Source organism: Felis catus, chromosome C2, assembly GCF_018350175.1.
Source record: "Felis catus isolate Fca126 chromosome C2, F.catus_Fca126_mat1.0, whole genome shotgun sequence".
Classification (NCBI taxonomy): Eukaryota; Metazoa; Chordata; class Mammalia; order Carnivora; family Felidae; genus Felis; species Felis catus.
Window position 1 is genome coordinate 128,872,234 of NC_058376.1, and position 13,749 is coordinate 128,885,982.

At 35.7% G+C, this 13,749-nt stretch overlaps 1 protein-coding gene across 4 annotated transcripts in view; it reads left to right on the forward strand.

Annotated features, from left to right (window-relative positions):
• The window catches only part of TOPBP1 (DNA topoisomerase II binding protein 1), a 61,698-nt gene that overhangs the window by 6,908 nt on the left and 41,041 nt on the right, over positions 1 to 13,749 (forward strand). For all 4 annotated transcript variants that reach the window (XM_006936405.5, XM_006936406.4, XM_006936407.3 and 1 more), the window contains 4 exons: positions 643 to 822; positions 1,509 to 1,678; positions 4,004 to 4,167; positions 4,317 to 4,564. In XM_006936405.5, the coding sequence (XP_006936467.1) occupies positions 643 to 822; positions 1,509 to 1,678; positions 4,004 to 4,167; positions 4,317 to 4,564 (762 nt within the window). The remainder of the gene's footprint in view (positions 1 to 642; positions 823 to 1,508; positions 1,679 to 4,003; positions 4,168 to 4,316; positions 4,565 to 13,749) is intronic.

Consider the following 13,749-nt stretch of genomic DNA (forward strand, 5'->3'; position numbering starts at 1 on the left):
TCGTGACCTGGCTGAAGTCGGACACTTAACCGACTGCGCCACCCAGGCGCCCCCAAATCAGCTTTATTAGATGAACTACAAGTTGTAACCTGCAGATATACCTTGCAGCACATGAGGCAGTTAAAAGAAGAAAATGCATTACCATTTCAGTTACCCCACATTTATTCCTCAGTTTTATTTTATTTTTTTAAAATGTTATTTATTTTGAGAGAGAGAGCAAGAGAGAGCATGAGCAGTGGAGTGGGAGAGGGAGAGAATCCCAAGCAGGCTCTGTGCTGTTAGCACAGAACCCAGCATGGGGCTCGAACCCACAAACTGAGATTATGACCTGAGCCTAAATCTGGAGTCAGACTCTCAACTGACTGAGCCACCCGGGCACCCCATAAATTACTCAATTTTAAGAGATTAAACCCCCTTATATGGCATGTATATTTACACAACACATGGAAAATATAGTTGGGTAATAACTTAAAATATTATTTTTTAATATACTGTATAGCATACTGTTTGAAAGTAAGAAGTGGTAACTTTAATTTTGTTTCAGGTGAGTTTTTCCCCATAACCTATAATACTATGAATATTTCTACAGAGATAGATTTTAATGGTTACATTTCTCTTTCTGTTTCTTAATAAACATAATAGGTCAAAAATATGAATGTGCCAAGAAATGGAATGTACACTGTGTGACCACACAGTGGTTTTTTGACAGTGTTGACAAAGGTTTTTGTCAGGATGAATCCATATACAAGACAGAGCCTCGACTGGAAACAAAGACTGTACCTGATACTTCAACTCCTACTGGCCAGATCAACACAGTTGATAGTAAGTCTCAGTGGGATTAAAGTAAACAGTCATTTTTAACAGTTTTCTATGTAAGAATTGATCTGTAAATAGAATCAGTTAGATATAGTAAGGAATGTCATTCTTTCTTGATATGCTCCCAGGCATAATTGTATAATAACTAAATTGTATGAAAATCAGTCCAGAACTCCTGGTATTTCTTTTTATAATGAATGTATTTTTTTCTTTTTCTGATTGAATGCAAAAGATGATTAAAGAAATCAAGAATACTAATAAAGACTTAAAAGAATTTTTCAGAACTTGACTGATGTTCAAATAGTAATACATTTTTATTAGTTTGCTGCAGTTGTTATAGACCATCTGTATTCATGTAAAATTTAAAATCATTTCTATCTTATAGGTGCCATGTTGGCAATTTATCAGATATTATGCTTTTTTCTTTCCTGGACCCTACAGCCAGCAACTTCAGATTTTTAATGGAAGCAAGCCACTATTAAAATATATTAAATTTATTTTTATTTGAAAAAGATGTGAAAGTTAGTTTCATTTTCCCTTCCCACTTGGCCACCAAGACTTCAGTAAAAACATTTGATTCTTACTTTGAAAATTGTTCACAGCCCTTTGTGTATAAGAAAAGTTAATCTATAGGGAAGTAGGTAATCACATTTTTATCTCCATAAATTTCTACATGTTTGTTTGATACGTAGGTCGTACTCTTTCGGATGTCAGCCATATTTCCAACATCAGTGCAAGTTGCGTAAATGAATCGATATGTAATTCAGTTCTTAATAGCAAAGTGGAGCCTACACTTGAAAATCTAGAAAATCTGGATGTCAGTGCATTTCAAGCACCTGAAGATTTACTAGATGGTTGTCGGGTATGTCTTTATCATGTAATACATGCAGTGATCATATACATCAGTGCTACCTAGCCTAACTTTGAAGACACCTCAGAGTTGGGCTTGCTCCTTGTCTACGTAAACCTTCACCCTAGCTAAGCAGAGGCAAACATTAGGCCTTATCTGTCCTTTAGCTGTCAGGGTCCCTCTGCCTGGGATGTGCCTTCATTTGTAGCTTTCAAAGTTTTTATTCAATTCTGAACCATCCTAACCAGTAATCTTTCTACTCTGTTTGAGACCACTTAGTTTCTGAACCACTTAATGGATTTTTATTTATAACTGTCACTTAATAAATGTTTCTAACATGTTAGATTGTGCATGTTGTAAATATGTTGTATATAATCTCGTTTAATTCCCACAAATCTAAAATGAGTATTACCCTGAGACTGAGGCTTAGCAGATTAAAATTCTTGTTCAGAATCACACAGACATTAAGTAGACAGCCATCTACTCCAAAGCCTATATTCCTAGGCTTTATTCCAGGGTCCTATATTCCATTAGACCCGCTGCTTTGTTTAGTGTCCCTTGGGCTACTTAATTTTTTAATGTATGACTAACTGTTTTATAAGTGCCTTGATGAAAACATCCTATGCTATTTATCTCCTAGAGCTGAATACTTATTTAATATATTTCTACTTGTAGAGGTGCCTGGGTGGCTCAGTTGGTTAAGTGTCAGCCTCTTGACACTTATGGGATCCAGCCCTGCTTCAGGCTCCATGCTGTCAGCATGGTTTTGTCTTTCTCCTTCTCTCTTTCTGCCCCTTCCCCACTCGCATGTGCACTCTAAAAATAAATAAACCTTAAGCGTCTGACTTCAGCCAGGTCACGATCTCGCGGTCCGTGAGTTTGAGCCCCGCATCAGGCTCTGGGCTGATGGCTCAGAGCCTGGAGCCTGTTTCCGATTCTGTGTCTCCCTCTCTCTCTGCCCATCCCCCGTTCATGCTCTGTCTCTCTCTGTCCCAAAAATAAATAAACGTTGAAAAAAAAAATTAAAAAAAAAAAAAAAAATAAATAAATAAATAAACTTTAAAAAATACATATACATAATTTTTCTACTTGTAGAGTGAATAGGCTATACATTAATTCTCAATAGCAAAGATGTAACCCTGTTTTATTGTTAAGAGAGGAAATTGGGCAAATTACCTTATCCTTCTAAACTTATAAAACTTAGCAATTTATGGGGCTCCTGGGTGGCTCAGTTGGTTAAGCGTCCAACTTCGGCTCAGGTCATGATTGCACAGCTTGTGAGTTCGAGCCCCATGTCGGGCTCTGTGCTGACAGCTCAGAGCCTAGAGTCTGCTTTGGATTCTCTGTCTCCCTCTCCCCTTCTGCCCTCCCCCTCTCATGGTCTGTCTCTGTCTCTCAAAAATGAATAAACATTAAAAAACTAATAAAAACTTACCAACGTATTAGCAGAACAGAGAGTATCTTGTATAATCTTTTTTATCCTAGACCCTGCCAATTCTGGATATGACTTTTAATTATTCTTATAGGAAATTTATGTGACAGAAATCATGATTCCTCATTTTTGTTCAAATATATTCTAATGGAGGTTATTTAATTTGGGATATAAATGCAGTTAGGAATAGATTTGTCATTTAAGAAATTTTTTTAAAGACACATGTAAAATAGAGATGAAAACGATTTTTATATTTATTAAATTGGTTTCAATACATACATGCTGGTAGTTAAAAATAAATTTTTGCATATGTATTATTGTCAAAGCACGATCCTCAGCTTGACTTAAATTATCTTGTGTAATCAACTCTGTGTAAAAGGTATCTTAATTTACGGGTAAGAAAATTGATTTAAAGAGCCTGAGTAACTTACCGTGGTCATGTAATTAATTATTGACAGCTGAGCCAAAATTTAAACCCAGGTTTCCTGAACTCAGACATATAAACTCCAGTTTATTTCTATAATGTAAAATTTACAAATAGTAAGATATTCAATATTTAAGAAGCTACCGGCGTTTTAGACACTGCTGTGCACTAATATTCAGAAGATAATTGAATTCTAGCTTCTATTTTATTAAAGCCTTAAAATACATATCAGGTGTCTACTGTGAAGGATGATGATGCTATAGAACTGTGAAGAAGTAATAGTAAAAATTTCAGAATTGTTAAAAAAAAGATCCAAGTTTCAGAATACATTCCATTCTTAATGTATTTTAAATGTACATGAGTTGTCTTATTTATACACAATGGATTTAGATATATATTTTTTTAATAATTCTTTTTCTGTTGAGAGAAATAAGCCATCTTCAATGCATTAATCTAAAGTAGATATTTTCTTTCTTTGCAGATATATCTTTGCGGTTTTAGTGGCAGAAAGCTAGATAAACTGAGAAGGCTTATTAACAGTGGAGGTGGAGTTCGTTTTAATCAGCTCAATGAAGATGTAACTCATGTTATTGTGGGAGATTATGATGATGAATTGAAGCAGTTTTGGGATAAATCGGCTCACAGGTTTTGTCATTTTTTATATCAATGCATTTTCTACTCTGTAATGATTTTTCTTAAAATTGCATATCCATGCGGTTTTGGAAACAGCATGGCAAGTGGGATGATGGTCTTTATAGTTTGAACTAATATATAATTATGTACTATTTTTGTAGGCCTCATGTAGTGGGAGCAAAATGGTTGCTAGAGTGTTTTAGTAAAGGTTATATACTTCCTGAAGAGCCATATATCCATGCTAACTACCAACCAGTGGAAATTCCAGTTTCGGATAAACCTGAAAGTCAAACAGCCCCTTTAAAAAAGAACAACAGCTCCTCCAAGAAGGACTCTACTCCTGATGGAAAACATGAGCAAGCTGATGAAGATCTCCTCTCTCAGTATGTAAATAATAACACAACAGCAGGTAAGAAATAGTTGATTAGTATTTACAGTCATAAATTTAGAAGAAGAATGCATCATATGTGATTTCTACCAGGTTTTCTAGATTTTAAGTTAAACCTTTTTCTTAATGTTTTACGTTTGTTACTTTTTGTAAGCAGGCAAGGCCAAGGGGTGCTGAACCCTCTGACCTCCTCCTCTCTTCAACTATCTCCACTTTGATCTGTTTTATATACCAGCATCACTTTGTGTGAGTTTGTAACAGCATGAATTTTTATTTTAACCTTGTAATTAATTACCTCTTACTTGGTTATTGTGATCTTTAATGCATACAGTGCTGCACTGTGAACTGTGACCTCTGTATGTAATCTTCTCAGAATGGGAAGGAAAACTGCCAGTAAAGAGTTGTGAGCAGCATTTCTTCTTTTTTAAGAAAAAGTTACTGTGAGGGGCGCCTGGGTGGCTCAGTTGGTTGAGTGTCCGACTTCAGCTCAGGTCATGATCTCACAGTTTATGAGTTTGAGCCCCATGTCAGGCTCTGTGCTGACAGCTCAGAGCCTGGAGCCTGCTTCGGATTCTGTGTCTCCTTCTCTCTCTGCCCCTCCCCCACTGTACGCTTTGTCTCTCAAAAATAAATAAATGCAAAAAAAAATTTAAAAAGTTACTGTGAAATATTTAGTACATTGAGAAAGATATGAAGAATAATGTGATGCATAACCATATGCTACTACCTAGGTATAAAAAAAAAAGAATATTCCACTATACCAAAAGCCTGCTGTAAGTCTCCCCATTTTCCTTATAGTTTACATGTGTATATGTTTGCAATGTATATACTCTTTAATTTGTATTTTAACTTAGATAAATGACATATGGTAAGTACTTTTTTGCTATTCTCCTCCAACCATGAGAGATATTTATCTAATCCAAGTAACTGGTTGTGAATACACCACATTGTATCCATTTTCCCACCTATAGACATTTATATTGTGTCTTTTTTTTTGCCAGTGCAAACAGTACGGCTGAGATTGTTCTTAACCATGCCTCTGTGATTGCGTGGAGGTTTCTATACATGCATATGATACCATGTTTTGTCTGCTCTATCTGAGTTAATGAAATAGAGATGTTAAACTCCACCACCATAATGGTGGCTTTGACAGTTTCTCCATGTAGTTCTGTCAGATTTAATTTTTTAATATATCTTGATGTTTTATTACATGATGATCCTCATTTTCCTAATTTTTTTCCTTAAAATCTGTTTTATCTGATATTAATACAACTATCTGTGCCTCGTGTGTGTATTCATTTACTGTGACTGACTTGTTTTCTTAACTGCAAATTTGGTTAGTTTTCTTTTATTGTTACTTGTGATCTATTTTTATTATTTTATGCCGTCTTATTTTGTGCTTTTTGTTTGTCTCATTTTTCTATGCTTCTTTGTTTAAAATTTTTGCCTTCTTTTGGGTAGCTTGAGCTTGCCCCCTCTTACCTCAGTCTCCCAACTCTCTGTCTTCCTTCTTCTAATGTAGGAGTTAGATCTGTTTTTATTTTCAGTGATTACCCTTGGAACTTAAAGGTGCATCATAACTTGAAATCTAAAGTTAATCAGAATTTTGATCTTCATCTTTTTTTTTTTTTTTAATGTTTTTATTTATTTTTGGGAGAGAGAGAGAGAGAGACAGAGCATGAGCAGGGAGGGGCGGAGAGAGGGAGACAGAGAGTCAGAATTAGGCTCCAGGCTCCAAGCTGTCAGCACACAGCCCAACGCGGGGCTCCAACTCACGAACCGTGTGATCATGACTTGAGCTGAAGTTGGACGCTTAACCCACTGAGCCACCCACGCGCCCCTGATCTTCATCTTAAGTACAAAAACTTTATAACACTATCTTCAACATCTTGCTAATCGCACCCCTCTACACACACTCACTAGTACACTCAATTTATGTGATTTGGGCTAGTATTTTCATTGTCTTTTTTAATCTCACAATTAGATACTTATTGTTTCATGTGGCCCATATTTGTTTTGATTTATCAGCATATTTAGCGATTTCTTTGCTTCCCATTCCTTGTTGGCATCTAAGACCTCTCCTCTGGAATCATTTTCTTTCCTCCTATAAAATATATCCTTTAGAAATTCCTTCAGTTTCTGTTAATGTCTTTATTTTGCCTTTGCCTTAAAAAATAGTTCTGCTCTGAATACAGTCCTAGACAGAGCTCATGGGAGATGAGCTCTTGGGAGATGTTATTTCATTGTCCTCTTTCTGTGGCTGGTGGATAAGAAGTCATTCAGTCTAATTGTTATTCTTTTGTAGGAAGTCTTTTTCTTTTTTTCTGGCCTTTTTTAATATCTCCTTTCATTTCTTGCATCCTAGAGTTTTACCATGTACGTGTCCTACTTGCAATTCATTGTGCTTTCTAAATTAAGGATTAGTGGGGGGGTTTTGTTTGTCTTTTTACTTCATTGTAAAACATTTTTCATCTATTATCACTTTGAATATTGCTTCTTCCCCACTCTATATTTTCTAACTGCCATTACTCTGTGTATGGATCACTTAACCTGATTTCATCTTTTTGTCTTTCTGTGATTTATTATGTGTAATTTATTCAGGATTTCCTTTCACATCACTGTTTCTGTTTAGCTATTGCCTAATGTGTTTAACCCATCCATTAAATTTTTTATTTCAATAATTATTTTTTTCAGTTCCTAGAAGTTCTGTTAATAATCTTATTCTGTATTCATGTCTTATTAATTATTTCTTGAAACATATTAAACATACTGCAGTATTATGAATGGAGGGGAGAAGTAGTTCTCTGTATTGTTCATGCTGCCTAGTTTCTTCATGTCTTTGTGATATTATAAACTCATTAGGCCTCTGGAAATTCTAAGAAGCTTGAAGGTGAGGGTTTGTTCCTCTAGAAAGGGTTCATATTTAAATCTGCCAGAAGTCTAAGGGTTTTCCAACTCAGGACACTTCTCAGTTTATTGGCTGGATGTTTTTTGGACCACCAGGCTAGTGTGAATTTGTACTCTTCACCTACTTTGAGGACCCAGCCTATGATAACAAATTCTCAGGAGAGATGTTTTTCCCCCTTGACCCAAAGCCAAAATCAAGTGTATTTGTCATCTCCTTTGCAGGGTAGATTTTTTGTTGTTGTTTGATTGATTTTGGTCTGCATTGTAACTAGACATTTCCCTTTAGGGTTTCTGGGTTTGTTTACTCATTGTGTACTCCGCCCCACCTCTAATTTGTGTGAGACCAAAGGCTTAAGTTGTTTCCCTCCACGTGATGTTCCTGAATTCTGAGAATCTAAGTTTCTGGAAAAATAGATTCAGGGTAACCATTAGTTTTAGTAACCACTCAGTGCTCTGGATTCATGATACTACTTCATTTTCAGTCCTTGATTTCTTGCTTTCTTGCAAATTCAGCTCTGCATTTGTACTGATGCCTTTAATATTTTATTCTATATTTTCAAGTGCTTTTAATGAGAGGGTTTTGCATGTCTAGCCTATCATATTTCTAGAAGGGAATTTGCAGCATTTTATCTTTTTCTTTTTTAGCTTTAATTCCAGTGAGTTAACATACAGTGTTATACTAGTTTCATGTATGCAGTATAGTGATTGGACAAGTCCGTATATCACCTGGTGCACTCCTTAATCCCAGTGACCTGTTTAACCCATCCTGCTGATTCACCACCCCTCTTGTAAACACCAGTTCTCTATAATTAAGAATCTGTTTCTTGATTTGTCTTATTTTTTTTTAAGTTTATTTATTTTGAGAGAGAGAGAGCACGAGCAGGGAGGGGAGGGGCAGAGAGAGGAAGAGGGAGAGAATCCCAAGCAGAGCCTGACCCAGGGCTCAAACTCACAGATCATGACCTGAACCAAATCAAGAGTTGGAGCCGTAACCGACTGAGCCACCCAGGCACCCCTGTCTCTTACTTTTTTTTCTTTTTGTCTGTTTGTTTTCTTTCTTAAATTCCACATATGAGTGAAATTATATGGTATTTGCCTTTCTCTCAGTGACTTATTTTGGTTAGCATTATATTTTGTAGCTTCATCCATGTCATTGCAAATGGCAAGATTTCCTTCTTTTTGATAGCTGGATAATACTCCATTGTGTGCGTGTGTGTGTGTGCATGTGCGTGTGCACGCACATGCACACACATGAACACGCTACGTCTTCTTTATCCATTCATCATTCACTGGACACTTGGGCCGCTTACATATCTTGTCTGTTGTAAATAATGCTGCTATCAACATAGGGGCTCTGGTATCCCTTTGAATTAGTGCTCTTCTATCCTTTGGGTAAATACCTAGTAGTGTGATTGCTGATCATAGGGTAGTTCTATTTTTAACTTTTTGAGGAAACTCCCTACTGTTTTCTACAATGGCTCCACCAGTTTGCATTCCCACCAACAGTGCATGAGGGTTCCCTTTTCTCCTCATCCTCACTGACATTTGTTTCTAGTGTTTTTGATTTTAGCCTTTCTGACATGTGAGGTGATAGTACATTGCAGTTCTGATTTGCATTTCCCTGATGATGAGTGATAGTGAGCATCTCTTCATGTGTCTTTTGGCCATCTGGATGCTTTCTTTAAAGAAATGACTGTTCATATCGTCTGCCCATTTTTTAATTGGATTTCTTGCTTTTTGGGTGTTGAGTTGTAGAAGTTCTTTATATATTTTGGATACTAACCCTTTACTGGAAAGGTATTTGCAAATATCCTCCCATTTTGTAGGCTGCCTTTTAGTTTTGTTGATTGTTTTCTTCTCTGCAGAAGCTTTTATTTTGATGTAATATTCCAATAGTTTATTTTTGCTTTTGTTTCTCTTGCCTCAGGAGACCTATCTAGAAAGAAGTTGCTATGGCCAGTGTCAAAGAGGTTACCGTCTGTGTTCTTTTCTAGGAATTTTATCGTTTCAGGTCTCACATTTAGGTCTTTAATCCATTTTTGTGTATGATGTAAGAAAGTGGTCCAGTTTCATTCTTTTGCACATTGCTGTCAAGTTTTCCCACACCATTTGTTGAAGAGACTGTCTTTTTCCCATTGGATATTACTTCCTGCTTTGTCAAAGATTAATTAACCACGTAATCGTGGCTTTATTTCTGGATTTTCTATTCTGTTCCACTGACCTGTGTGTCTGTTTTTGTGCCAGTGCCATACTGTCTTGATGACTATAGCTTTGTAATATAACTTGAAGACTAGAATTGTGATACCTCCAGCTTTTGCTTTTCTTTTTCAGGATTGTGTTGGCTTTTTGGGGTCTTTTGTGGTTCCATATACATTTTAGAGTTGTTTGTTCTAGTTGTGTGAAAAATGCTGTTGGTGTTTTGATGGGAATTGCATTAAATGTGTAGATTGCTTTGGGTAGTGTAGACATTTTAACAATGTTTGTTCTTCTAGTCCATCAGGGTGGAATGTCTTTCCATTTCTTTGTGTTGTCTTCAGTTTCTTTAAAGAGTGTTTTATAGTTTTTGGAGTACAGGTCTTGCACCTTTTTGGTTAGATTTATTCCTCTATTATTATTACTTATTCCTAGATATCTTATTAAATAGTACTGTTTTCTTAATTTCTCTTTGTGCTGCTTTGTTACTGGTGTATAGAAATGCAACAGATTTCTGTATGCTGATTTTGTGTCCTGCAACTTTACTGAATCTGTTTCTCAGTTCTAGTATTTTTTGGTGGATTCTTTCAGGTTTTCTATATATAGTATCGTGTCATTGGCAGACAGTAAAAGTTTTACTACTTCTTTACTGATTTGGATGCCTTTTATTCCTTTTTATCATCTGATTGCTGTGACTAGGACTTCCAGTACTGTGTTGAATGAAAGTGATGAGAATTGACACCCTTGTCTTGTTCCTGACTTTTGGGGGAAAGTTCTTAATTTTTCCCCATTAAGGATGACGTTAGCCGAGTGTTGTTCATATATGGCCTTTATTATGTTGAGGTATGTTCCCTCTAGACGTACTTTGTTGAGAGTTTTTTCCAACAGTGGTGGTTGTACTTTGTCGAATGTTTCTGTGTCTATTGAAATGATTGTATGGTTTTCATCCTTTCTCTTGTTGATGTGATATGTTGATTGATTTGCAAATATTGAACCATCCTTGCATGCCAGAAATAAATCCCACTTGATTATGGTGAAAGATTTTTTGAATGTATTGTTGAATTTGGTTTGCTGATGTTTTATTGAAGATTTTGCATCCATACTTATCATGGTTATTTGGCTTATGGTTGTTTTTTTTTTTTTTTTAGTGGTGTCTTTATCTGGTTTTGGTATCAGGATAATGCAGGCTCATAGAATTCTATTTCTAGTTAAAGAAGAATAGGTATTCTCTCTTCTTTAAATATTTAGTAGAACTCACCTGTGAAGCTATCTCATCTTGGGCTTTTGTTTGTTGGGAGTTTTTTAATTACTCATTTAATTTCTTTCCTCGTTACCAGTCCAGTTTCCCCCACACACACGCACTATTTCTGTTAATGGTATATTGAAAAATTGGTTTTTGTCAGACTATTTGCTTATGCTTTAGTAGTACATTATGTCAGGAGATCCTCAATTTTCTAGGATGTTTTGGCATAAAAAAGCCGCAAACTGACTCAGCATCATCCTTCAGCCAAGGGTACGTGGTGGAATCAAGTGATTAGTTTCTCAAATCTTCCTTTCTCTGGCAGTTAGTGGTCTACCTACTTTGGAAGGGTTTAATGATAGTGAACCTGACAGAATCCCCAAGCTCCTTAGAATGTAATCAAGTTCTTTATAGTTCTTAAAGCAAAATTATTTTTGAGAGTGCTTACTTAGTATTAGGTTTATCAAGATGTGTTTATTGGGCTCCTAAATGAGATCTGATGGAAAGAAGGATTCTGTTCAAATAAATGGAAAGGACCGCTGTAGAACATGCTAATTTATTCTGAGTCTCTGCATAACTTTAGGGTTTTACTTGCAGCTTATAAGAACTTAGTATTGCCAGTTTGTTTTTATGTATTAGTTTAAAATTCCACATGGTGCAACTACGTGGATGGAACTAGAGGGTATTATGCTAAGCGAAATTAGTCAGAGAAAGACAAATATCATATGACTTCACTCCTGTGAGGACTTTAAGACACAGAACAGATGAACACAAGGGAAGGAAAGCAAAATAACATAAACACAGGGAGGGGGACAAAACATAAGAAACTCTTAAATATGGAGAACAAACAGAGGGTTACTGGAGGGGTTGTGGGAGGGGGGATGGGCTAAATGGCTGAGGGGTTTTAAGGAATGTACTCCTGAAATCATTGTTGTACTATATGCTAGCTAACTTGGATGTAAATTAAAAATAAAATAAAATTCCACATGGTTTCCATCTTCCATTTCACCAGCAGGATATAGATATCAAACAAAGTTGTTTCTTTTCCCTTCTAGATGTGATTATAAAATAATTATAAATGCAAAAAAATCTTTTATATTAAGAATAGCTATTTTAAAACAGGGAGGCAAACCGTAAGAGACTCTAAATGGAACAAACTGAGAGTTGATGGAGGGAGGTGTGTGGAGGGATGGGCGAAATGGTTGACAGGCATTAAGGAGGACACTTGTTCAGATGAGCACTAGGTGTCATATGTAAGTGATGAAGCACTAAATTCTATTCCTGAAACGAATACTATGCTATATATTAACAAACTTGAATTTAAATTAAAAAAGTAAAAAGAATAGCTATTTTAAACATTACTTTCCAGGATATTTTCTATTTTCATATTGCCTTTGTGTATCATATCACCTTTGTTTCCTTCTAAGCTTATTCAGCCTCACCTATCTCTAAAATTATAAATACACTATTAACCCTTTTTGTTTATATAATGAATCTGAAGTTCAAAGAGTCTCCTGATGTATTGATCAGTAAATGTTCTAGATAAAACTGTGCTTCTTCAGAGTATGAATAAGAGTAATCTAAATACTTGTATGAAGTAGGAAAATTTTATTTATTAAGTTTTATTTTATATGGCAATAGTTTAAAAATTACAGTGTTAATATCTGTTGGAGATGAGGATAGAAATGAGAAGGTGGCACTGTAACAGTGTTATGGGTTCTGAAGTCAGACAGCCTTTGATTTATATATCATTTCTGCAGTTAACTGTATGACTTTAGGCAAATTACTTCTTTAATCCTGAGATTCCTCTTGAAGAAAGGCTATAGATATACTAGTATTATCAACCTCATAGTGTCACGAGCACTAATTACATGTATGTGCTTTACATGTACATGAATAAATGAAGAATCCATGAATAGCTTCCAGGCTTGTTGAGATCCCATAAAGCAGTGGCAAACTTGTCTTGTAAAGGACAGGATGGTAAATACTATAGGCTTTGTCAGTCACATTCTGTCTCTGTATGTATTTTATTTTGTTTTGATTATGTTTTTACAACCATTTAAAAATGCAAAAACTATTCTTTTTTTTTTTAATGTTTATTTTTGAGAGAGAGAGAGAGAGAGAGAGAGAGAGAGAGACAGAGCATGAGCAGGGAAAGGGCAGAGAGAGAGGGAGACACAGAATTTGAAGCAGTTTCCAGGCTCTGAGCTGTCGGCACAGAGCCTGACATGGGGCTTGAACCTGCGAACCATGAAATCATTACCTGAGCCGAAGTCAGATGCTTAACCGCCTGAGCCACCCAGGTGCCCCTAAAAACCATTTTTAACTCACAGGCTGTGAGCCCAGTTTGACCCCTAACCTGTAGTTTGCCAATCCCTGTACATAGCACCACTAGGGTTTCTAAAAACCTTACCGAGTTCTGCCCTTTTAAACTTTTAGCCTTGATTTGACAATGTTTATTGTATATTAGGTATTATATATTTTAGTTTCTGACATTTATGTTTTTATACACCTGTTTTTTTTTTCCTACCCATCTATAAGCAAACTTGATTCTAAAATGAAATAGTTGAGACCATTTGCTTAGGTTCTTAATCAGTTCTCTTAAATCCATATAGTAGCTAAGTAGCTGCAATTTTAATATGGAAATTTTAGGAGTTTACTTCTGTTTTTTCCTTAATGATATTTTCTCAATTCTGTTGTGAATTATTAAAACAAGTTTTGGAACTGAGATAGACCCAGTTACTGGAGCTTCAAAATTTTCAACTAATTCGGAGTTTCTAGTATAGTAAGAACATTTAGAACAGTAACATGATTGCTGTTATCATTCCGAAGGTGGAAATAGTGACAGTACTTTTGGTAACCAAGA